A 27,335-nucleotide genomic window follows, 5' to 3' on the forward strand; every position below is an offset into this window, starting at 1 on the left:
CTATTTCCTTCATTACCAGAACACTATTTGCAGTTTGATAGGGTAGACTTGAATTATAGTTTAGTTTAGATGATTTTTAATGTTTTATTAAGGAAAATTTCAAGCCTGATATAAAATCTTGAGAATAGTATGATGAACTCTTGTATAAGCATCACCCAGCTTTAAAAACCAACTCATGGCCGACTTTGTTTTATCTGTATTCCATCTACTCTGCCAAGCCCAAGTTACATTCAGACAAGCCCCAAACATCATATTTTATAGACTAGATGATTTGAAGTGGATTGAAATTGTTACAAAGTTGCCATTACATAGAAGAATCAAATATAAATTCTCCCTTTAGATTTGCACATGTCATATTTGTTTTGAGAAATGATAATATCATAAAGCTAATACCAAGAAATACAAGTACCCTGAGGATTCTAAGGTCTTAAATATTTCCATTCAAGATGCTTCCAGTCTATTTAAAGCCTGAAATGTGTAGATTTGGGGAAAATAGAAGATTGCTTTCTGCTCTGCAGCTTATGTTCCATTGTCAGATGGTTTGGTAGAGGAGCAAAACCACTTATACATCTATGCGAACTACAGATGAAATAGATCTACAAGACAATTTTACAGCATTTTGCTTGCGTTCCTTGTCTCTCTGAATTCTCCTTTAGAGAATTCTCACATATTCTTACAGTTCCACTTATCAACTGTTACAGAAATAACTGCAGGTTTTCACTTATGTCTTTAACCAGCAAGCTCTAGTTAACTATTGGACATTTCCAGTTAAGTTGTTCCTCTGACAGCTTAAGTTCAGCAACTCCAGAGTACTACATAGACTGTCTTATCTAAAACCAGCTTCACTTTCTCATGTCCTGTTACTTTCAGGTTTTTTTTTTTTTGTAGAGTTGCTCAAGCTTGAAACATTGGAACAGTTCCTTTCACTTTGCCCCTGGTTCCCCCATCCCATCAGTAATGAAGGCATGTCTGTTTTTCTTTCCTGTTTCCCCATAAATGAAAATGCATTTGAAACACCCAAATGCTGTCTAATGTGAAGGAGCCTATCTAAATGTGAATTTCCTTCCCTTTCTCCTTTTCCAGCCACACCGGCACCATTCTTGACCGTAGCCCTTTATTTCAGGTCTGGATGATCTTTACAGCATCCAAATTATTCTCTCTTCTGTTAACCAGTTAATATTCCCATATGGACCTATCACCTCAAAAGTGGAGATATTACTAGAGTTATTATCTCATAGTGTTATTTTGAGGACCACATGAGATGCTGCATTCAAAGCATCTAGAAAAATACCTGGCAGGGGCTGGTCCAAGATGGCAGTGTAGGAAGATCCGGAACTCCCCCCTTCCCAAGGACACACCACGTCAACAGCCACGTATGGAATAATCCCCCTGAAGAAGAACTGAATGCTAGCTGAAGAGTTCCTCCACAACAGAGGATAAAAGGGCCCCATCAAGACAGATGAGGGAGACAGAGATGAGGTTTCACCAAAAACCCCATCCCCAGTGCAGCAACCCAATATAGGGAGCTTTTATCTGAAGAGCAAGGGGTTTGTGACCCACATCAGGCATCCCAACCCTTCAGACCTGCACTGCAGAGACAAGTCCCCAGTGGGGCTTACATCTGTGGGATCCAGAGGACTGTAGGATCTGAGAAACTCCTTTTTAAAGGGCTCGCATATGGACTCACTTGCCCCAGAACCTAGCATAAAAGCTGCAGTTTGAAAAGTGCCTAGGCTGTATGTGGAGGAGATTTTATTTGTGAATCTTAAAGAATCTTCTGGAGAGGCAGGGACATGTTGGGACTTTCTCTGGGGATGGAGGCACTGGTGGGCACCATTTTGGCAGGCTCCCTCTGTGATGCTGGCGCAGGAGGACACTCAAAAACACAGCAGCCTCCCTCTGCCTTGCTAACAATGGTGGGTGTGCCCTGCCCCCAGTGCTATTCCCCTGCCATACTAAGGCTGTGGGCAAGTGTAGTCCACACAGGGGACACCCCTTGATCCCTGGCCCTGGTGGCTAGGAGGTTTTATGTTCCAGGGCCCCATGGGACTGTAACAATGGGAAAGACTGTTCTTGGCAGGCTGCCATGCCCAGGGTGCTGTACAGACAGTTGACTGAAATGTACTCCAGTTTGTCAGCAAAAAAGGCTTATTTACAAGTTCTGAAGCTTTAACCTGAGGGACAGGCTTCAGGTTTGCCATGCATCTTGAGGCTACCAAAGCACTCTGAGGGAACACAGGGAGACACCGTCTTGTGCTCTCCCTTGGCCTTGCTACAGCCTGGTGGTACCTCCCAGAAAGGAGCTTAGAGTGTTGTCTGAAGCCTCAATTTTTGCAACTGTTATCCAGGGGACCCCTCCAGATCTCCTACTCTAGAGGCCAGCAGGGTTAACAATTATAGCCCTACAGACTGTATATTTCCATACTTTAAACGCTGCTGCCCAGGAATCTGGCTTTCAACTGTTCTGAAATTTAGTACTGACTAAAATCCCCACACTGGAACACTGGCAGGTCTTGGCACGCCCTCAACAACTGTAACTTCTCAAGATTAAATCAGGCTGCTTAGACAGTCACAAAGGTGACAGCCAAGACCTAGGTCAAGGTTGAATGATGAAGTTCACCTCCTACACAAGGTCACTCCTTCAGGACTGGGAGATGTAGCTGTTTCAGTTAATACACAGAAACAAACACAAAAAGTCAGGAAAAATGAGATGGAGGAATGTGTTCCAAATGAAGGAACAAGACAGAACTTCTGAAAAAGACCTTACTGAAATAGAAGTAATCTATTAGTGGGTAAGAGTTTAAAGTCATGGTCATAAAGATGCTGATGGAATTTGGGAGAAGAATGGATTGACACAGTGACAACTTCAACAAAGAGAGAAAATATAAGTGCCGAACAGAAGTCACAAAGCTGAAGAACGTGCTAACTGAGCTGCAAAATATACTAGAGGGGTTTAGCAGCAGACCAGATGAAGCAGAACTCATCAGTGACCTCGACGACAAGGCAATGCAATTCACCCAGACGGAGCAGGCAAAATAAAAAAAAAAAAACAACTTTGAAAACGTAAAGTTTAAGGAAGCTGTGGGATAACATCTGGGAGAATAACATTTGCATTATAGGAATCCTCGAAGGAGGAGAGAGAAAAAAGGCATAAAAAATAACAAGGAAGTAACGGCTGGAAAATTCCCTAACCTGGAGAAGGAAACAGACATGCAGGTCTACAGATAGTTCCAAATAAGATGAACCCAAAGAGACCCATACAGAGACACATTGTAATTAAAATGTCAAAAGTTAAAGAGAGAATTTTTAAAGCAGCAAGAGAAAAACAACTTGTTACGTACAAGGGAACCCCCATAAGGCTGTTAGCTGATTTTCAGCAGAAACTTTGCAGAACAGAAGGTAGTGGCATGATATATTCAAAGTGCTGAAAGGAAAAAAAACCAAACAAACCAAAAACTTATAACCGGGAGTACTCTACCTGGCAGGGTTGTCATTTGGAATTGAAGGAGCTCTTAAAGTGAACAGAAGGGTGAGCATGGCCATCCTTGACTTTTCCTGATCTTAGAAGAGAAGTTTCAGCTTTTTATTGTTGAGTCGGTACTAGCTGTGGGCCTGTCATATGTGGCCTTTATTATGTTGAGTAATGTTGCCTGTGTACATACTTTGTAGAGTGTTTTTATCATGAATGGATATTGAATTTTATAGATGCTTTTTGTGCATCTGTGGTGATGGTCATTTGATTTTTTTCCTTCATTTTGTTAATTTGGTGTATCATGTTGATTCATTTGTAGATGCTGAATCCTCCTTGCATCCCGGGAATAAATCCCACTTGATTGTGGCATATGATCCTTTTAATGTATTATTGAATTTGGTTTGCTGATATTTTGTTGAGGACTTTTACATCTGTGTTCATCAGGGATATTGCTTATAATTTTCTTTCTTTCTTTTTCTTTTCTTTTCTTTTTTTTTTTTTTTTTTTGGTGTCCTTGTCTAGTTTTGATATTAGGGTAATGCTGGCCTCGTAAAGTGAGTTTGGAAGTGTTCCCTCCTCTTCAGTTTTCTGGAAGAAGTTGAGAAGGATAGGTATTAAATCTTATTTGAATGTTCGGTAGAATTCGCTTGTGAAGTCATCTGGTCCTGGACTTTTGTTTGTTAGAAGTTTTTTTGATTACTGATTCAGTCTCCTTATTAGTAATCTTTCTATTCAGATTTTCTATGTCTTCATGATTCAGTCTTGGAATTATATATTTCAAGGAATTTATCCTACTTCAGTTTATTGGCATATAATTGTCCATTGTAGTCTCTTATGACCCTTTGTATTTCTGTAGTATCAGTTGTAACTTCTCTTTCATTTCTGATTTTATTTGTGCTCTCTTTTTTAACTGGTGAGTCTAGCTAAAGGTTTGTAAATTTTGCATGGCAACTATAGGCAGTAATACTTTATTGCATATTTGAAAGTTGCCAAGAGAATAAATCTTTAAAGTTCTCATTATAAAAAAAATTGTAATTTTGTATGATGATGGATGATAACTAGACATGTGGTGATCATTTTGCAGTGTATACAAATATCAAATTATTATGTTGTACATCTGAAACTAATATAATGTTCTATGCCAATTTTATCTCAATTAAAAAATGGTAAATCGTAAGTACTTGGTAAATAATTGCTGTTATTATTTCTTAGTGTCTTTTACTGTATGATCAGATCACCTGGCCAGAACCTCTGAAGAATTGCCTAAAGTAGCTTAACTCTTCAATTAGCCTTTTTTTTCTTTTTTTTTTAAAGGTTTTTTTACATAATAAACATAACTTACTCATCTCACAAAATTGACACACAGTAGATACACATGGATACAGAAGCATTTATGACATGAATATACATAGGTTAGTATGCACACATGTATTTCCTAGTACCATCAGATAAGAAGTCCTATTAGCAGAGATACACAGTCACTACAAGCCCACTCAGCACCCAGATCTTGATTTCTAAGTACCATTCTACAACAAAAGAACGAAATTTCTTTGGAGAAATGGCTGATTCTGGGGCTGAAACCAGGAAATTCAAGATGAGTCTGGAGCGTTTTGTAGTGCCAAAAAGTATGGAAGTGCTCAAAAAACAAAAGAACAGAGGCATGTCAGAGGACTACAAGGAATACGAGAACCTAATGGGATTCACGATGACCAAAGCTAGAACAATATGAGCAACAAAATAAATAAATGCTTTGGATTCATACCCAAAGCATAAGACAATATACATGAATGCATACTAGTATAAATGAGCAATTAAGTAAATTTGTACATAGAGGGATTCCCAAATCACTTATGTAGGTATTCCTCTCCGGGAGGTGTAGCTTAATCCCCCCCAGTCCCTGAATTATGGGCCGCATTTAGTGACTTAGCTTCCAACAAGCAGAGTATGATGAGAAAGAAGAAAAGACGTTTACAAGCAGAGAAACCTGGCAAACACTGCCGTAACCAAGTGATCAAAGTGAATTTCACCAGTGATAAATCATGTTGATAGTATGTGTGATGAGAAGGGCATTTCACTTCTGTGGTATCTTATTCTAAAATCTATAATCCCAGTGTACAAACATCAGGCAACATCAGACAAGCCCCAGTAGAGAGAAATTATACCAAATATCTAATCAGTACTCCTCAAAACTGTCAGGATGATGAACAATGATAAAGGATTGAGAATCCATCACAGTTAAGAGAAGACTAAGGAGACAGGAGATATGGTGACAAAATGCAATGTGACATCCTGGAAGGGACCCTGGAACAGAAAAAGGACATTAGTGGAAAAACTAATGAAATCCAAATAAAAATTTGGAGTTTAATAATGTACCAATGTTGGTTCTTAGTTGTAACAAATGTACTTTAAATGTAGTATAAAATGTAGTATAAAATGTTAACATTAGGGGAAACTGGTCAGGGGTGTATGGGAGTTTTTTGTTTGTCTTTGCAACTTTTTTGTAAATCTGAAGTTATTCCAAAATAAGAAGTTACTTACAAAAACCTGACAGGTTTGCTTAGTAAGAGCTGATTTCAGACCTTTTTAAGGATTTAAAAATCTGTAGTGTAAATAATATATATAACACCAAGAAAAATATTCAGTAATTTGTGTTTTTTAAAAGGAAATAAAATTTGCATATAAACTATAGAAAGATTAATTTGTGTATATATAAGACAGAATACTTGTGTATATATAAGACAAGTATATATGAATACTTGTGTATATATAAGACAGATCATTTTAAATGACTTGTATTACCTACATTCTCTTTGTAGGTCCTTCCACTGGAAAATCAAATGAAAGAATCAAAACGCTTCCCCCAAGCATTGAATATTGGCATGGGAATTGTTACAACTTTGTATGTAACATTAGCTACTTTAGGATATATGTGTTTCCGTGATGAAATTAAAGGCAGCATAACTTTAAATCTTCCCCAGGATGTGTGGTAGGTAGACCTGATTTTGTTAATCCTAGCTTGTATACTCTATAAATATAGCTTACCAATTATAATATATATAATTATATATATATGTATGTATAAATGTATAAATACAAAGATGTATTTTTGGATTTATGGTTTAAACATTTAAAATTTTTTTGTGATTCCTTATCTGTATAACCTTATTTGTGATTTCTTATTTTATTGTGATTTCACAATCTTCAGAGACCATCTAGTATTTTATAGGTCCTTTTGAGATTCTTTGAAAAGATTAAAAATTATAGGATATCCCAAATTTGAGTAAAATATCAAAGTAAAATATGGATCTTTTAATATGGACTCACTATAATAGAAATTGTAATACATGTCTTGATGCCAAAAAATCCAACACTCTGGGTTCCTGATAAAATAACCCATCACTTATGACCCTCACTATTTTACTGGTAAGCTTTAATCTTGTACATACCCCAAGTCCTTTCAGAGCATAAGTAGGACACATTATAAAAATATAATATGGTGCATCTTAATATCTTAATATTAGAACTGTATTCTGCAAAATGAAGAATTATGTAGGATTTTTCCTTCTTCCAGAGATTGGTCCCTGGAGATTTTAAAAGCTATTGCTAGTGATGACCATGTAGACCTGTACCCTTATTTATAAAATGGAAGATAACTCCTTAGTTTTGATAAATACAAAGAATAAATTTTAAATTGCTGATTTAATTAATGTCACACTGCTCAGGCTGCTTGGATAGAAGTCTGTGAAACCCGAAATGTTTTAAAATATTGTATACTCTGGCTTTCTGTTTGTAGTTTGGGAGTTTGTCTACCATTCAGTAGACAAGTCCTGGATTTTTATTGGAGTTGAAAATGTTGTAAGACCAAATGCATATAGGAAGCCATTTGTGGTAGAAAGAATATACCTAGAATAGTTCCCAGGCTGCGCGAGGGACACACATGCAGTGTGTTTATTTTTTAAAATTATAGTTCTGCTTTAGCCATGACCCATTTTATAAATGTATTTCAAGATGGAAGCATGTTGTTTCAAATGTTATACGTTTGTTTCAGGCTAGAGACAGGACTACAAACAAGATATATAATTTTAAGCATTTATTTCATTAACCTACATTATAGTTGATTATATAATTTTGTTTCCTCCAAATACGCCTCTTTTTGTAACAATTTAATATGGACTAGCAGCTTAAACAGCTTAATATAAGAATCAGGCTAAAAATTATGGTATCATAGGTCCTCTTTTCAGATACCATATAATGAAAACAGTGATATCTTTCCGCACTTAGAATAATATTTAGAATAAATCTTAAGAATGATTTTATACAGGGGTGCCTGGGTGGCTTAGTCAGTTAAGTGGTTGACTCATGATTTCAGCTCAGGTCATGGTCTCATGATCGAGAGTGCGAGCCTCACATCAGGCCCTGTGCTCATGGCGCAGAACCTGCTTCAGATCTTCTGTCTCCCTCTCTGTGCCTCTCCCCTGCTTATGCTTGCTCGCTCTCTCTCTCTCAAAAAAAGATAAATAACTGTTAAGAATTTTTATAAATAAAACTGGCGACTTTCAATGTTGAAACTAAAATATAGGTGGAAACAATCTCAGAATTCTTCCCAGAGAGAAGGGACTGAAGTGGGAGCACGCACATCAAGTTCAGATGTTCCTGTCCCCAGAGAGTTAAGAGCATGGTGAAGGAACAGTGGGAAAGATGAGTAGGGAATGCTTCTGGTATTCACTAAATCCTGTGGGAGCGATACTGTCCCTTCAATAGTTCTATTTAATCCTTCCCTTTTTCCACATCCCCTTCCTGCTCTCACCTTATCCCTAATTGCTATGGCTTTACCCTTAGAACAGAATTAGTTGCAAGTCTTGATTAAAAAGGGACCATTGCATCATCATTTCTCTTCAAGAAAGCTTAGCTAAGTCACCCACTTTTCATTTAGAAGAAAGGCTAGTTACACGTATTCTAAGAAACAAAGATCTGGGAGAAAACAGAAAGCAAGTGAAGATATGCTATTCACCTTTAGAGAACTTGTGTTAGGTAGTTCCTTCTCCTTGTGGAGCTAAGCCTTGTGTGGCCTACTGTCCATTTCGTTATGGTCTCTGCAGCTGGGACAGTTAAGATAATAGCCAAGACTGAGAAAGACTGCTGAGGAGATGCTTGTCTTGTTATAGTGATAGTCTTCTGTAAAAGGAGGAGTTTGGACCGGAATGATCATGGGATTATATCTAAGATTTTTTTCTTGTTGTGCTCTGTATGAGTCTTTTCCTTTCCTTCCCTGTGCTTAGGACGATACAGGCCTAGGAAGTCCGAGAATGTGCAGTGTACTCATTACTGTTGGTATAAAAGCGGATGGCTGTCATAAGAGCCTAGGGAACCCGTAGCTGCTAGCTATGAGGAGCTGTAAAGGGCTTTTGATGTCATGTGACTTAACATTGTCAGAATTCATAATGGGTATTCCTACAAGAAAATATTGCATTAGAAAGCAGCCCCGGGATAAAGAAAGTATGAATTAGAGAGGTTCCAGGTTATTAACTATTTATTGTTTGAGGTGACATCTTTTAAAACTAGTTATGAGTTGTATTGTTCAGTGGATCGCATTTAGATTTTTAAGCAAAGAATGTGTCTTAGAGATGATAATTGAGCTAAAATATAAGCACTGTAAGGGCAGGAACCCTTCATCTTTTAGGCTGATGATGTATCTCCGTGATCTAGCACATTGCTCAGCATTTAAGAGGCCCTTGGTAAATGATTGCTAAATAGGAATCTAGGTTTAATAGCATTTCCCATGTTACCTGATAATATAACCAAGGCACCACTACTAGTCCTAGTTGAGTGATGTTTTAGCAGTGTATTTCCAAGACTTCCACTAACGTAACCCAATTAACAGTGGAGAGGAAAAGACAAAAGTGTTCCCTTGGGAGTCTTGAGACTAGACTTGCCCAAGTAGCCTGCCTCAAGCATAGTATCAGCTCCTGCTCTGTTTACATAATCATAATCTTGATGTTGCTTTTTGTAAAAATAGTTCTCCCTCAAAAAAACCTTTGAAACTGGTACTTCAGAGCGACCCACTGTGTTTAGCCCATCCTCTGAGAACCCCCAGCACACTGCCACCCAGGAAGGAATGTGTCCTCTGAAGAGCAAAGGCACAGTGCAGTTGCAAGCAAAATAACCAAGAGGAAATAACCTTTTGATTTAAAAACACTATACAAATGAAGTCACCATGATAACATTACACAGGCCATAAAAGGATGTTTCTTTTTGTCTGGATCGATATGAAGAATTTTTCATATCACTTTATGTAGATTCTGTTCTTCACACCGTGGTCCCAGGGGTTGACATAAATTGCTATGTACTACTTTAACTTATAGACTCTTCTTACCATCAAGGAGGTCCTAAATAGGAAAAGTGTGCATGAAATTAGCCTGAAGAAAATACTGGAATGTGGAATTTGGCAGACAAACAGTATTTATGTTGGAGCATGGATGCCATATTCATTGTAAAATCTTCCTAGATTACATGTTTCTCTACCTCCTCTAATAGCAATTTCTGGAATGTAAGCCATCAGGTGAAGATTTCTAGTCAATGTTGTAAGGGAAGGTGTGGAGATTTGAGCATCAATGGTGGTAGAACAAGTTCACAAGAGGACTTAAAATAGCACAGAGTATTTATGTGGGTTCTGTCTTACTGTGTCCTTCTGAGTGATGGTATATACATAATAGGAACAAACATCTTTCTTTTTGTTGTGGTTTCCTTTGTTCACTTTTGTTATGTTGCTTGCTTTTTACTAGCCTGAAACACGAGGTCTGTTCCATACCCCTTCACTTTTTCCCCAGCACAGTTACCGTGCCTTCTTATTTGGTTCCAGTTGGTGGCTTTTTAACTTTTCAAACTAGAACCTATAGTAAGAAAGGAAAATGTTTTATAGAAAAACCATCATAGAAATAAGTGTATGTGCGTCTGTGTGTATATGCGTTTTTGTGGTACACACCACCCACACACATGTAAATAACTGAAATAAGTATAAGGCTAAATAAAAACACATATTTTCTGCATACAGTGTCCCCTGATATTCTCTATTCCAGTCTATATATTAGGAAAAAACATATTCACAACTCAACTCACCCAATTGATATCATAGCCCCTTTAATGGTTCCTGATTAGACTTTGAAAAATCCTGGCCTAGAATAAATTCACATGTTATTCATTCAGCACACATAGCACTTCCACTAAATATCAAGGGTATTAGGTTTTCATACAAACAAATATTGAGAAGCAGTAAGGTGCTTCTGCTGTCCCGCATGTGGCGTTCTTTCTGAAGCATGTACTGGATAGGAAAAATTCAGTTAAAAAAATAGAGAAGAATAATTGGGGCACCTGGGTGGCTCAGTAGGTTAATCATCCAACTCTTGATTTCAGCTCAGGCCATGATCTCAGAGTTTGTGAGATCGAGCCCCTTATCAGGCTCTGTGCCAACAGAGTGGAACCTGCTTAGGATTCTCTCTCTCTCTTTCTCTCTGCCCTTCCCCTGTTCATGTTCGTTCTCTCTCTCTCTCTCTCTCTCTCTCAAAACTAAATAAATAAACATTTTTAAAAAATACAGAAGAACCATATAAGAACAGGGAAGGCATGGGGCGCCTGGGTGGTGCGGTCGGTTAAGCGTCCGACTTCAGCCAGGTCACGATCTCGCGGTCTGTGAGTTCGAGCCCCGCGTCGGGCTCTGGGCTGATGGCTCAGAGCCTGGAGCCTGTTTCCGATTCTGTGTCTCCCTCTCTCTCTGCCCTTCCCCCGTTCATGCTCTGTCTCTCTCTGTCCCAAAAATAAATAAACGTTGAAAAAAAAAATTAAAAAAAAAAAAGAACAGGGAAGGCATAAGGCAGGCATTTTGATTTATTAAGATAATTGAACTGGTACTTCATTTTCCTCCCCAAACAGAACAAACCCCAAGTCTAAGCCCATGTTTGCAGCATACCCAAGCTATGAACATGAATATTCTGGGAAATAAAGCTGACAAGTAATGGCAGGTAATCAAGCCATGTCTTAATGGATCCTACCAGGCAATCAACGGTTTGAACTCTGAGGAGCTTGTTACCTACAGTGAAAATATTTAGGCAGGAATGGACTCACCAAAGGGCACGATAAAAAAGCAGTAAGAGAAATAAATTTAAGAAAACTGGAAAAATAAGATTCATATATCCTAGACTAATCCCTCTGACCTCTCCCTCACAAATTCTTTTTTTTTTCCTCATTACACTTTTGTTTTAATGGGTGTCAACATTCTGTGACAAATTTAATTATCTTTTTGCAATATTAAAGTTGCCTGTAACTGGGAATCCTGGCCTGCCCAAACTGCCTCTGACTTTCCTCATCAGAATGACTGTTATTAATTATATTAAATTCAAAATGAAGGGCATCTCACAGATACTTAATTGTATGCCTTTTATGTACTAGGTATTGTTCCAGGAACTAGTGGTGAACAGATGAAAAATCTCTTCCTCGTGATACTTAGTTTAGTGAATATGCTCTAAAAGTTGAGTGGTTTACATTATTCAATCTAGTTGTGAAGAGTAAATAACCCTTGTCTTAGTTTTCAGCTTAGCATGAGGTGAGGTTCTTGGTAAGGGTTGTAGCTAGTCCTCAGACTTGTCTCTTCTTAACAGAACTAAGCTCAGATTCTTTTTTTTTTTTTAATATTTTTTAATGTTTATTTATTTTTGAGAGACAGAGAGAGGGACAGAACACAAGCGAGTGAAGGACAGAGAGAGAGGGAGACACAGAATCCGAAGCAGGCTCCAGACTCTGAGCTGTCAGCACAGAGTCCAATGCAGGGCTTGAACCCACGGACAGTGAGACCATGACCTGAGCCGAAGTCGGACACTCAACTGACTGAGCCACCCAGGCGCCCCAGAACCAAGCTCAGATTCTTAACCTGAGTATCACCAAGGGTCTGGGATGGAAAGTGAATTATCATAGTCATCCCAGGAGTAGCTTTGTAGTCAGCCTTGAGAGAAAGACAGTCAGTTGGCAGCTTATATCCCAGGTTGGCTTTTCAAAAATTTTAAGATATTCGTATCTGTAAATTTAGGGTGAGTTTTGATTTATTAGCCAATGTGGGGAAAAGAGTAGAAGCATTGCAAATTTTGAAATGCTGTGCTTTTAAAACTAATGTTTTCATTGGAACATTTAGTTGCCCCATAATCTGATTTCATAGATTTCATATATTGACTGCAAAGTAATTATTTAAAACACACACTTATGTTTTTTACTGAGATATTAAATTTCTTTGCTACCAGTATAGTGTTTTTTTCAAGCAAGAATTATTTTATTCTTTGAAGTATTTTTGTGATATTTAATAGATATAGTTTCTAAGAATTACCTATCCATACCCATTTTTTACTATTAATATTTACTTAATGAGTATCTGCCACCTGCTAAGAATATACAGAGAAGAATAAAACATGGTCTCTAACTTTCAAGAACTTTGGCAGTGAGTTTCATGGTAATTTTTAATGTGCATTAAATGTTATTTAAAAGTTGTTTACATTCTTCTGTATCTTCAAAACGACTTCCTATAACTTTAAGAAAGTTTTTTGTCCTTTGGACATATAGTTTAAGAGTAGATTGTTCTTTCAACTCTTCATTTCTAAAACTTAGTACATAGATGCCTGCTTACAACCAAATTAAGAACAAAGGTTGGTAATATCTGTAGAAAAGATGATGAGAGAAAAAGTTTAGGGTGATTGAAAATATAGATGTCAAACAGAAACTAGTAGATTCTTAAAACAGAAAAGAAGTAAAAACGGAACAATTGATTTTAAAAGACTGCAGTGCTTTTCTTAAGCACTCTTATTTCTTTTTTTAAAAAAAATTTTTTTTCAACGTTTATTTATTTTTGGGACAGAGAGAGACAGAGCATGAACGGGGGAGGGGCAGAGAGAGAGGGAGACACAGAATCGGAAACAGGCTCCAGGCTCCGAGCCATCAGCCCAGAGCCCGACGCGGGGCTCGAACTCACGGACCGCGAGATTGTGACCTGGCTGAAGTCGGACGCTTAACCGACTGCGCCACCCAGGCGCCCCTCAAGCACTCTTATTTCTGTATTACTCTTCTGTGGTTGATAATTGGAAGTATACTAGCCTTTAAAAGATTCATATCATTTTACTTCCCATGTGTACTCTGTGTAATACCAAATGATAATATTTGCATATAATCAGTATTATTGACTGGCATTAATAATAACCAGATCCTTAGCCTGTATAACTTGTTTTAAATCAATAGAAAAGTAATTATACCTATATGCATAGATGTATTTTAAAATATATTGTTAAAAACATATAAGTTAAAAGATTATTAGACAAAAGGAATGTTCTAATAATAAACTGGTAAGAATATTTATTTAATTGTCTATAATTATATATCAGAGTAAATGAAGCAGGAGTCTTTATTCTGTACATTGCAGTAATTTGACCGTTTATATTTAAATCTCAAGCCTCAAGCTGAGAAATATATCCTGAAAGCATTTAATATTAAGATTTTGTTGTTGCTAGCCCTAAGGAGTTCCTTCTTCCTTTAATTATGTTGTTTGCAGTATTTTCAAAGCTATTCCTACTCAGCTGTTTTTCTTTCCTCTTACTTCCTATGATGCATATATTATAGAAGGAGACTTATGAATTCCCTCTTGCTTGGCCACAGTTTAGAGAACTGTTGATAATCTTTACTATAAGTCTTAAGACATCAGAAATAAGCTTAAAGCCTAATTAATATTTAGGACTTTCTGTACCAAAAGTGGAATATTTTATATCCCTTTAAAATGATTGTATTTTTTCTCCTAAGGAAGAAACACTCTTCCCTGTGCATAGGCCTTGCAGGTGGGAAAGCAGAGCTCTAAAGGGAAGATCGGGGCTATCAATGATGTTTCTGCCTAAAGAGGACGTGTGTTAATGCTGCGGCACTTTCCATCCATGGTCTCCTCTCCAGTTTGTTTGTTTTCTTTAAAGAATACAAGAGCAATTGTTTTTTTTTTTTTAATTTTAATTGTTGCAAAATATTCAAAATTTCAAAAAACCACAACACATAATTTTATTATGTGTAACCTAAGAGAGTAGATTCTATAATGTTCTGAGTCCTATGATTCTAGTTTTCTCTGTGTGCCATTATCAACATTTAAAAAGTGTTCTTTGTCCAGACAAAAGGTAGTTAACCAAAGTCTCTATAGGGACATGTATACTGATTTTGACAAGACACCATCTACCATGTAGAAATTCTAAAGATACTTCTAAAACTAAAACTTGCGGTGCTGTTTTGAAGCACTGGGCGTCAACCCAGCCTAATAACTCTATTTCCCTATTAATATAACTTTTATATAGGTGGAATTCCTGTGTAATCTAGAGGACTTTGCAAGTTGAAACCATTTAGATGCCCTCCTTGTGGACCTAAGAATGATGACATTTCTGCAACTAATGACATACATACCAAGATTTTTAAGCAAGGAGAAGCATAACTCAAAGTTCAATGTGAAGTTTTTCTTCTGTATATAGATCAATAAAAAGACAAACAGTATGCTCAGTTTTTAAAAGAAAGTTAAGAAAAGACATTAGCTCTTCATGAGACTCAGCCTAGCCTTTAAAACATTGGCTTCGGGGCGCCTGGGTGGCTCAGTCGATTAAGTGGCTGACTTTGGCTCAGGTCATGTTCTCACGGTTTGGGAGTTTGGGCCCCACGTCGAGCTCTGTGCTGACAGCTCAGAGCCTGGAGCCTGCTTTGGATTGTGTGTCTCCCTCTCTCCCTGGCCCTCCCCAGCTTGCACTCTGTGTCTTTCTCTCAAAAATAAATGTTAAAAAAATTTTTTTAAACATTGGCTTAGCCTAAAATGAAATATTTCCAGCAATATTCTGAAATCTTTGCATTGCCACATTCAAGCTCTCTAGGCTTGTCAAAATGAACTGTCCATACGTCATCTAGAAATTTAGTAGAGATCAGCTAGCTTTTTTTTTTTTTGATAAAAAAGCATTTAATTAGTAAGATACTGGCCTACGTTTGTGTTAATTTCTTACCTATCTAACATTAAAGGTAAAAGGAAGAAAGCCAGATTCCTAGGGGGTGGTGGATAGGGAAAAAGAGTCTGACAAAAGGGTGCAAACTTTTACTTGTAAGATGAAGAAGTTCTAAGGATCTGATGTATAATGTGGTAACTATAGTTGATAATACTGTAGCGTTTAACTGAAATTTGCTGAGTAGAACCGAAGTGTTCTCACCAAAAAGAAAGAAAAAAGACAAACATGTGAGGTGACGGATGTGTTGATGAACTCAATTACGGGACTCTTTTCACAATGTATACTTAAGTCATGTTTTACACTTTATACATATTACAGTTTTGTCACTTATACCTCAGTAAATCTGAGGGGAAAAGAATCAACTGAATTTTGAAATATTCTTTTAACAGGTTATATCAATCAGTGAAAATTCTATATTCCTTTGGCATCTTTGTGACATATTCAATTCAGTTCTATGTTCCGGCAGAGATCATCATCCCTGTGATCACATCCAAATTTCATGCTAAATGGAAACAAATTTGTGAATTTGCAGTAAGGTCCCTCTTGGTTAGTATTACATGTAAGTATTACTACATATTTATATCATAATTTTTCTTGTTGAATTGCTTATAATTAAGCTACTTAAGTTATATTTTTTAATATGTTAAAAACAATTCATTCACCTCGCTGAGATACTTTTTGGGTTAAAATTCTGTTGTTCTACCACTATATAAGAAAAACACAAACCAGATCCTATCATACTTAAAAGAACTACTCAGATTATTATTTTGAAAACTACATCAATGGTGATTAAAATATATCTAAATCAGATGCATAAGGGACTCATTATATTGTTCATACACATTTTACATTGGTTTTCATTTTCCTCAGGTTTTTTATTTCAACTAACTTTTGTGTATTTAACAGTTTGATTCTCTAAGACTACCTATAGAAATGGGTTTTATTTTCTTTTGGTCTTTAATTATTTCAGTGGCTAATTTATATTGTTTGAAGGAATATATAATCTTGTATTAAGGTTTCACAATGTAAAATGCCTCCACCAGAAAGCATTAAAAATGGAGACCTGTGGAAAAGAAACTTGATTGTGGTACAGTGATATACTAGAAATAGCATGAGTTTTGGGGTCATACTGATCTGATGGTTGAAACCTACCACTCACCTGCTCGTGTCTTTAGGCAAGTTACATAGCATCTTTAAACCCGTCTTTCCTCAACTTTGAAATGAAGATAAGATTTCCTTAATGGCATTTTTATAGAGTTCAAGAATATTAATAAAGTAGCCAGCATTTATTATTGTCACCATTATTATTGTAACCACAAATATAAGATGACCATAACACTGAACTAACTAATGGGATTGCGTAGACCTAGAATGACCCATTAGAAATGGGTCAGCTTTCTGTGGAAGGAAACCATCTTGGCCCATTCAAGGTGAGAGAAACGAGAGAGCTAGAAATTCGAGGCAACTCTATAAATTGCAGTGAGCAATTTGGGGTGGATCTTATGCCTAGATGTAAAGAAGAAGCAAAGCTGGGAAGAAGAGATGAAACCTGTTTTCCAAAGTAATCATTTAAGTGAATTGTATCAACAATAATCATCAAAAATCACGCTGAGGAATGAATTCAGTAAGCCCTTACTCCAATGACTAATAAAACATTCAGTAGGAAAAAATTATTTTAAGACATTTGAAATATTTCTTACACATTGTTTTTATTGATATTTTGACTACTACGTAAAAAGACTGATTTCAGTAAAAGTCCTTTTAATATAGATGTAAGACTATAAGTTCTGAGAGTATATCTCCTTTTAAAATTACTGAGGTTCGGGGCGCCTGGGTGGCTCAGTCGGTTAAGCGGCCGACTTCGGCTCAGGTCATGATCTCGCGGTCCATGAGTTCGAGCCCCGCGTCGGGCCCTATGCTGACAGCTCAGAGCCTAGAGCCTGTTTTGGATTCTGTGTCTCCCTCTCTCTGTCTCAAAAATAAATGAACGTTAAAAAAAAAAAAATTACTGAAGTTCACTTGAAGGAGCTTGAGGAAAACATTAACGGGATTTAACACTTCTGATATTTTGAGAACTCCATCCGTTTCTGCACATTGGCTGCCATTGTTATGTGGAAGCTGCCCGTCTGCTGAAGCACAGAGCACACTGCATATCCGCTACCATGACTTTATTCCCAGAAGCCACGGGCTTTTTCTCAAGAGCTGAGTTCATGGCACAGAGAGTTGCCAGTTTTCTTTCCTGCTTCTGTCTTTTAGTTAAAAATAGTGAAAGCTATTGAACGGTATATGAGGGTTATATTTGTCTTCGGACAAAGAGAACACAGACCAGGCAGTGTTCCCTTCTACTTCATTGGGACACATCATTGGACGCTGAACTTCATTTGAGTCTTAGGCACATCCTGGTAAAGGCCAGTTGATATTCATGGCAGGACTGTTTTTCATCTGTTCTCTAGAGCACTTGACAAGCTTTTGGGGCAGGCTCCTCGCTGATGAATGTGTACACAGCTGTTGGGACCTCATCGTGTCCACAGAGCAGGCTGTTCACCACTAGCAGTGAGAGTGGAGGCTCAGCTGGAGGTGCTTTGAAAATTGAATAACCTATCAGTGTTCCATAATCCTTTCCAAGTACCGAATCTGGGTTTGTAGGATTGGCCTTCAAAGTAGTGGGCTTATCAGCTTGGGTTGCATTGGTTTGTCCAAGGCTCTATTTAGCATTTGAAGCATCATTCCAAAGTATCTTCTTATGGAACTCAAAAGCTTGGAAAGATGGGTCAGACTCATCCTAGCTGTTTCCTGTAGGCACCTTACTTGCTATAGAGGCATCTCACAGGTGAGGGAGAAGAGTGAGTAGAAGCTGGCCAGTGGCCACCATCGACTACAACAGATACTTTTTACTTTAAGAGCACATCTATAGAAAGAACCTGTTAAGTTTTGAATTGTAATGAACATGGAGACCAATGTTTTGATTCCATGTTTGACTTGAATCTGTAAAATATGCTAAATACTATTTGTTTTTGTTATCCAATTCATTGATCTTTCTACTATTTTTATTTTGGAAAGTTTTTGGCTTTGGGAGCATGCTTTCTGGTTTTAGGAGATTATGACTACAAAGCACCAAAAAATAGAAATCTTACTAATTTGTAGAATACTAGAGAAGATACACTAAAATCTTTCATTTAAGTTAGGTGCCACTTCAGGTGAGGAAAGATACGATTTCGTAACCTCATATTCTATCTTAGAGTCAGGAGGTATCTGGGGAGTACCATTAATTATTTGTGTGATTAAAATTTATGTGCTGGAATATTTCTTACAGTTTTGTTGTTAAATATCAAGTATTTTGTTTTTTTCTCTGATACAACTTTTTTCACCCTACAGTTGTCAAGAATGGACTTAAAATAGGATTTTTTTTTTTTTTATGAGAGGAAACTTTGTGCCTTAAAGATACTTTCTTTTTCTCTATACTGTAGTTTTGGCAAATAGTGAATAAGCTTAATTGGTTTTTAATAGATCTACTCATAATACCTGTCTATAAAGGACATAGGGCAGCCTATTTACAGTAATCCTATAGTAAATATTTGTAATGAATAAATTGCCCATATTCTAGACTATCCTTTGTTTCTGTGATTTTGAGTGTTTATATATTGATTTTGCCTAAAGTGTACATATTTATCTTCCTTGTCTACTAATAGCATTATAAAATAAAACTTCAAGCCATTTTTTACTAGCGTGTATCCACTGATCATATAACATTTATTTTAAGTTTATTTATTTTGAGAGAGAGAGGGAGGGAACAAACCAGCGGAGAGGGGCAGAGAGAAGGAGAGACAGAATCCCAAGCAGGCTCTATGCCATCAGCACAGAGCCCGATGTGGGGCTTAAACTCACCAACTGTGAGATCATGACCTGAGCCGAGATCAAGAGTTGGACGCTTAACCGACTGTGCCACCCAGGCGCCCCAATTATATAACATTTAAAGGATGACTTCAGCTAGTTGATAAATTTCATGATCAAAAGTGTTTGATAAATGTCTGAATAGATTTTAAAAACCTATAGTGTTCATCCACATGCTTTTTCAGCCATGTTTCACTTGATTTTTCGTAGTAACAGCTGGATTATTGAAAAACATTAATGAGGAAAGATGAATTCCAAAAAGAAAGCCTCTTCAGATGGCTCTGTTCTGATCATGCTTATCCAGCCAGTCTGTTATACTGCTGTCTGCTATAAATAGGTAGAAATGTGTCTCCATGAAACGGATGTAGTCACTGAAATTTGCGAGGTCCTAATTGTGTTTGGGAGTTATGCTTATAGTGCCCTTGAGAAAAATGTTAAGAGAATGTAGCAAGCGTCCGTTCCACAGGGAATCTACTCTATGAAGCATTTCCAGTTTAGAGTTTCAACTTCTTCCAAGTCATTTATCTTATTTAAGAAACTTTGCTACACTTCAGTCCTCTAGGTGTGAGGCTAGGTTTATAATTTCAAAATAATTTTTGGTTTTAGCTTTCAAAAGAATTTAAATAGGAAATAACAGATATTTCCGAGAAACCTAGTAGTTCCAAACTAATCCCATGTCCTCCTGGAAAACATTGAGAGCCACAAAAAGAATAGGGGAAGGAAAAAAAAAAAACACCCATAACCTAAAAATTAAGAAGTGGAGAAACTAGTAGGCTGCACCCTGAAGACTTCATTGCAAAGAGCCCAAGTTAAATTATATACACACCACAGAAAGGTCGGCAGGAGACAGAGACTAGAAATGAGGAAAGCAAAAGTACATAAACTTAAAAATAAAAAGAGAGGGATAAAAAAAATGGTAGCTTTAGGAGACAGGTTAGGGAGAGCCGGCACAGACCTCGATGGGGTCCTCAAGGCTGGGACTCTGGGGTGGAGTCCTCCGTGGTGGCAGGGCTGACGTGGCTGTCACGGGGTACGTGTGAGCAGACTCCGTTGTCTAGCTGCTCCAGACCCTCAGCAAGCCGTTCAGTGAACCATTTTAGGACATTTTGAAGCAGGAGTAGGGGTCTTAGTTTTTACAGACCTTCTGTTGATACCTTTGTTATGATGAGGGTAAGTGAGGTCAAGAAAGTGCAAGATCAGAACTTTCAGAAATTTGCCAATAGTTTGGAAGAAAATCCTGTCGACAGTAGTAGTAGTACATTATTTTGTTTTCATTTTTCATTTTGAAATAATTTAGAGAAGTTATAAAAGAAAGTAGAGTAGAAAAGTTATGAAAGTTGTTTACGTAAGAAAATCTGTTGAAAAGTCACAGTTCAAGAAATGTCACTCACTGTTTTGGTTTCCTTGTGTGTTTGACAGAGTCTTCAATAGGCAGCAATTTAGTTAGTGCCTACTTGCATTAATTTTGAAGTATTGAAAATACAGTAAAACCTTGGTTTGCGAGCGTAATGCATTCTGGAAACATGCTTGTCATCCAAAGCACTTGTATATCAAAGTGAATTTGAGGAACCATTGGCTCGGTTGGGATCATGTGACATTCCGTGTCATGTACTACTCGTATTGCAAGACGTCGCCCGTTTATCAAGTTAAAATTTACTAGAAATGTTTGCTTGTCTTGCAGAACACTCGCAGAACAAGTTACTTGCAATCCAAGGTTTTATGTATCTACATTTAGTGCTCATTTAAGCAGTATATATTTAAATAAAGAAAATATGTATTTTCATTTTCTAGGTGCTGGAGCAATTCTGATCCCTCGTTTAGACATTGTGATTTCCTTCGTTGGAGCTGTGAGCAGCAGCACATTGGCTCTGATCCTGCCACCTTTGGTTGAAATTCTTACATTTTCTAAGGAACACTACAATATATGGATGATCCTGAAAAATATTTCTATAGCATTCACTGGTGTTGTTGGTTTCTTCTTAGGTACATATGTAACAGTTGAAGAAATTATTTATCCTACTCCCAAAGCTAGAGCTGGCACTCCACAAAGTCCTCCTCTAAATTTGAATTCAACATGCTTTATGTCTGGGTTGAAATAGTGGAAGCAGAATTATGAGTCTTCTCCTTTTGTCTCAGTTCTGAAAATTATTAAAATAAGAACTGGTAGAGTCCATTGCCATATGTCTAAAATTAGAGCCAAACTCTCTTTGGGCACAATAATGACATTTCAGTAGTAAACTGTAATTCTTTACCAGTAGTGGTAAACCATGACGGATTCTTTGTTTTGAGTATTAGTAATAATTTCAAAAAATGTTAGTTTTGAAAATACTATAAATTAAAATGTAGAAGAATTAAAGAATAAAAAGACTTCCATTATTCTTCATTCAATCAGAAATACTCTAACCAAGATTCTCTTTTACGCCCATGCTCCTCTTTCCCCACCCAACTGAGGAGAGAACAAAGTTCCAACAATAAGAGAATCAGAGAAGGACATAGTTCACAAAAATCTTCAGACCATCTCGGTGAATGTCAAAGTGTACTTTGTGTCTAATGTAAAAATATCTCAATTGTGTTTTTATTAGAAAGCCAAATACTTACGAATCACCCTTGCAAGGATAGAAAACTCTAATGTAAGCATCAGAAATCCCTAAACCAGAATTGTTCTACATCATTCTATGATGGTAGTTGACCTGCACAATGAAAATTATGAGGTGCTGTGGAGATCCTGATTTAGTGTCTCAGTCACATTTGGAAGAGACTTTAAGGGTTATCCAACACAATGCCCTTGATGTCCAGAAAGGGTAAGTAACTTGGTCAAGACCGCTTAGCTTTGAGATCAAGAGAATCTGATCTTTTTACCCCAGTCCAAGATTTTTTATTTTTCACATCACATCCAAGAAAAATAAAGTATGTTCAGCTTAGCCTTTAGTGTTGCATCTACATAATTATATTTTAAAGCTCAGAAAGCCGGTGATCTTTTAGTAATATATGTGACCTGAGCATAAAATCAGAGAACTCTAAAAAGGATGCCTTACCGGTACATAAACCTAAACAAGAGAAAGAAAGTGTTTGTTTGTTTGTTTGTTTGTTTTAGAGAACAGAAAGCACTTTCTGGTTTAACTGCTGGTGAGTTGGAGGTGCCCAGCCATTCTGTCTATGGCTGGAACTCTCATTATTTCTTCTCTTTCTAGGGATTGTAGGCACCGTTTTTCTTAATGGCAGAAAATAGGTATCTGACAAAATACAGGATTTGTGTATTATTTCCAGCCTGTGGCTTTCCTGATTAGAGCCTTTTGTCAGTCTGAATGGGCAGAATTAACAAAAAACATAAATTTATACTGAGGAAAAATCAAGGCAATAATAGACTGTCTACTAAATATTGAGATACTCCAGGTTTCTTGCAGAGAAATACCTTGTATTCATATTTGTCAAGCCCAGTTATTAATGAAAACAAGCTCAGTTGACATGGATGAAAACTTTTAAGTTTAAAACATTAGGAATCTTGATTTTTTTTAAAAATTCATACATTAAAACATTTTTAATCAGGCTGGTAATTTGTAATACTACAAGATATCGTCAAGATCACTGTAGTATATGTATTCTATATTTTTATATGTAAATGTGAACTTAGCTCAAGTATTTTTTTGCTTTACATCATTAATGAGTCATCAAGTACAATTCTGACAGAGTCTCAGAAGCTTTATTTTTGTACAAATTCATAAGAATCAAACTTTTTTAAAACATTTACATTAGATATCACCGATAATTTTTTGTGACACTTTTGTATCAAATCTATTATGTTGAGCTTTCAGTCACACTGAGAGAATGTGGAAGAAGTTACAGGAAAAGTAATCGTCATTGAAACTGTTACAGAGTTGTGTTTCTAAGAATAAATTAGGGTTTTTTTTTTAAAGAAATGTATAACTTGGTATAAAATGACTTGAAACCATTATTTAATAGAAAGCACTATTACTTTTTGCCAGGTATCTTCAGATATTTCTAGTCTATGCATGAAATTTTATTTTTATACTTTGACCTGTTTATTTTCCTTATTCATCAAATTCAGTGAATTTCGAATAGTTGATTATAGCAATAAATGAATTTTAGCATGAACAGAATGTTGAGTGCATTATCAGCCAGGCTTCCTTATTGTAGCGAGTGCTGAATCGACATCCAGTACTTAGTTCACTAAGTGATCAACACTTTAAATATGAGAGGAAAGTCGAGATGGTGAAAGAGGGGCTAAAAAGGGAGAGACTAGTCCCAATTCTTAACAAGAAACTATTTAGATGTAAAGGATATATGCACTCTTCTTTAAGGATTTTTGATGAAGCATATTTTTTGCGAAAAAATCAGTGTCATATTTTTCCTCTGAAAATTTAGTTTAACAACTTAACAACGTTTCAAAAGATTTTTGGAGAAGATATTTTGATTAGAACAGCTGTTGCTTTTATTTGGGGGCCTGGAAAAATGAGAGTGGTTGCACCTGTCAAATTGTGTACTTGATGTCTAGGTCCGTTACATGATGGCTAGGGCGACTTCAGCATTTCACCCGCCACTGCAGTAAAAAACCCTCCTCTCTGAAAGTGAGTCGGGTGCCTGAGAGGCCTTCCCACCACTGAGGCAGGGGAGAGAGAGGAGAGCTTTACCCACCTCTGCTGACCTCTGCTCGAAGCCAGTCATCATCAGCACCCTACATTCAAAAGGGTTTTCCCAGCTCCAGAGTCCACTTGTCAGAACGCTGGCTTTCAGACCTTTCGTATCGGAGGCTCTTCTTTTCCCCACATGGTCAGATTTCTGCACAATTAAATAAGAATTAGGGTTTGTTTTCCCTAGGTAAAGACCAATTGGTATTATGTTATCAAATAAAAGAGTGCGATGTGTTAGCACATGCCCCATCATGTTTTAATTCTGTCCTTGCTGGATTCTCCTTTATTAAAACCATTTCTGCCTCCCACCTAAGCAGTGCACTTAAATTAACATTTTTATAGGCATTTTATGCAATGTGCATGTTGTAAATTTCCTAACAGGGCCTAATTTCATTCAGTATTTTCAGAATAGTTACAGGAAAGCTGTCTAACCGCAAAGCACTATAAAAATATTAACCGGACTATTAATTAAAGTTCCACATTAGTGCCATTTCTAGCTGTGGCGAAGTGCAGGTCTGCCTCTAGCTTACCTGGGGCACTTGGTCACTGTAGATGTCAGCCCAGCATCTGAGGTACATTTGTGTATGATAGTATACAGCCACATTAGGTTTTCACCTCAGTTCTTTATTTAAAAAGGACAGTGTACAGAATAAAGATAATGGAAATAATTTTAAAATCATACCCGTGGCTCAATGATTATTTTCTGTTGAGAAATAAAAAAAATCGGTGAAAATACCGTTGATCATGTAAAATGAATTTTTTTTTTAATGAGTATTTTGTTCATTTTGGATTACCTAGCCTTCTCCTTCATAAGAAAATTTGAGAACTTTGATCTAAAAGGTGGAATAAGACACTTCCTAACATGACGTGGCCAACTGTAATAAGTGATGCCTTCTTATGGACTATCTTGTTTATGCCACTAGTGCTCACTCGGCTAAATGCCTTAATGAAAGTGGCTGATTTCCACCTAGAAGATAGGAAAACATGCTTAAGAAATGACTAGAAATGCTATTTATTGCCCTCTGATAAGTGACAACTCTCATTCTTAAAATTTCGTATTAAAATTAGCTAGTCCTTATGTACACACACACACACACACACACACACCAGTAATCTATGTGAATTAGATACTAATATGAATATACCATTTAAATTGGGTCCAGAAAGATAATGCATTCATTGAAAGATCACTCCAGAAATTATTCCATTAGAGTTTTCTTGATAACAGATAGGAAATTACATGCTTATATCGTGAATAAATTAAGCTGTGGATTTTTGTTTTTCAAAATGATTTTGTTAGTTTGAAAACTTTAAGTTATCGTTGCACTTGAGTTCTTTTTCTTTTAACTTATTTTTCTTTATTATATGAAGAAAACTGTCTTTAAGTACTGTAACTTCTGAATTTTCAATAAAATACAATTATTTTGCTTGCAAATGCCTTTTTAAATGAATTTGGCTTTTATAAGGTTAAGTGATATTGACAAGTGTCATAAGCTGAAAATGGCGCTCGTATTTTCATAACATTTTAATCGGTCTTTGTGGTTAAATCTTTGTCATGTGTGATCTTCAGCGTTGGAAGCTGATATTATGTGCCTCCAAGGTTTGAGAGCAGAAGTTGATGAAAAATGAACATACTCAAACCATGACCTGAGCTTCCTACAGAGTGAACACAGAATGAACAGTCTGGCGATGCTGCCTCCGTGGTTTAATGTCCCATTCTCTTAGGTCAAGAATATGTATCACTCACACTTTTAATACTCTTTGCTTGCATTATGCCAACTCACCATATCAAAGATCATGAAGATATTTATACCTTTAATAATAATCCTGCTCTTGTGAACCTAATGTAAGGGCAGGCCATATTTCATCAGAAGAGAGACAGCAGCAGCATTACGCTTTAGTCGTGAGAACTTGGAAACAACCTGAATGGTCAATAATAAGGAAATCATAAATTGTGATATATTCACCTAGAATACAATGCAGATTGTATTAATTACACTATTGTCATACCAAAGATGAATAATTTTGGAAAGAATACATACATAAAATTAATTTTTAATTGCAGCTCTGTAAAAATAATGCTTTTGAACTGAGACGAGATACACAGAAATTGGGATCATAGTGTTAGGAAAAAAGATGGGTTACTATTTTAAAATGAATAGTAAAGGAAGGACTGTGAGAGAAATAAAGAGGAATAAAGTTGTAAAACCTTAGGAGGAGTACATGCTCTTAGCCAGCAACAGAAGGAACAGGACAAAGACAATAAACATACGGTAGAGATAGAACAAGGTACAGAGAGATATAAATGCAACGAAAAGCCCCATGGGCTACTTGCTGAAGGAAAACATCAAATATGACCACTTCGTAAAATTAATTTTAGTTTTTTTTTTTTAATGCAAAAGATTTAGAATGGTGGTTCTAACATATGCAATATGGCCTCAAAATTTTGCACATAAATTGGTGGGGTTCACATGTCAAAGGACTGGTTTGATTTGAAGTTTCCTTTTAAGTGTAGATTTGTTTGAAGGCTTAAAATGGTAGGAGGGAATCAGGTCTTCTGGTCTTCAGAGTTTTCTGGTGCCATGAAGCACAGGACTCATTGGTACCAGATGACAGAATGCTCCTCAAACGAAAGCTGATACATTAGTCTCGCCAAGGAATTAGGGAGTAATTTCATTTCCCTCCCTCCTGGATCTTGATCTGGGCTAAAGGATGAGAACTGGACCCAGAACTCACCCTGCCCCCTACACACACCCTGCCTAACTTGCACTAAGCGGAGAGGAAAGGGGGGTCGAGTGTGGATCAGGCTGAGCAGGTCTAGAGCTGAACAAGAAGGCAGACAAAAAACTAAACTGTAGAAGGAGTGCCTTCAGATCACAGAGCCACAGGGTCTCCTGTATCTTTATAGCTCCAGCTTTTCACAGTGCTCTAAAGGGCAAAAGAATAGGTACTAGGAAATTGGATATCGCCACTCTCCTACTTTAAATCTTCTCTCCTTCCCCAAGCTCAGCTATACAAAGACCACACTCCTTAACGTGGCTCACCGGCAGGTCTCACTCCCTGCCTCCCCTACAAGTTACAGTAACGCCCACATGCTGGTTGCCCCACAAACAGCGCATATTCGGTTTCCACCTGCACAAGTCCATCACATCACGCTATGATTTCCTTCTACTTCCACCCCTGTGTTTTTCTGGGCAACCCTTAGCTATTGGTAAGGCTCAGTTGACACATCCCTTCTATCAGCGAGCCTTCCTCTCCATCCTCTCCTCTCCCCTGTTC

General features: G+C 37.0%; 1 protein-coding gene across 2 annotated transcripts in view; it reads left to right on the forward strand.

Moving 5' to 3' along the window:
* SLC36A4 (solute carrier family 36 member 4) overlaps window positions 1-25,491 on the forward strand; it is a 51,353-nt gene extending 25,862 nt beyond the window's left edge. For both annotated transcript variants that reach the window (XM_023239344.2, XM_019811652.3), the window contains 3 exons: window positions 6,289-6,458; window positions 15,906-16,075; window positions 21,199-25,491. In XM_023239344.2, coding sequence (XP_023095112.1) covers window positions 6,289-6,458; window positions 15,906-16,075; window positions 21,199-21,506 — 648 coding nt within the window. In that variant the 3' untranslated portion in view covers window positions 21,507-25,491. The remainder of the gene's footprint in view (window positions 1-6,288; window positions 6,459-15,905; window positions 16,076-21,198) is intronic.
* The last annotated feature ends 1,844 nt before the right edge of the window (window positions 25,492-27,335 follow it).

This window comes from Felis catus, chromosome D1 (assembly GCF_018350175.1).
Source record: "Felis catus isolate Fca126 chromosome D1, F.catus_Fca126_mat1.0, whole genome shotgun sequence".
NCBI classification, from domain to species: Eukaryota; Metazoa; Chordata; class Mammalia; order Carnivora; family Felidae; genus Felis; species Felis catus.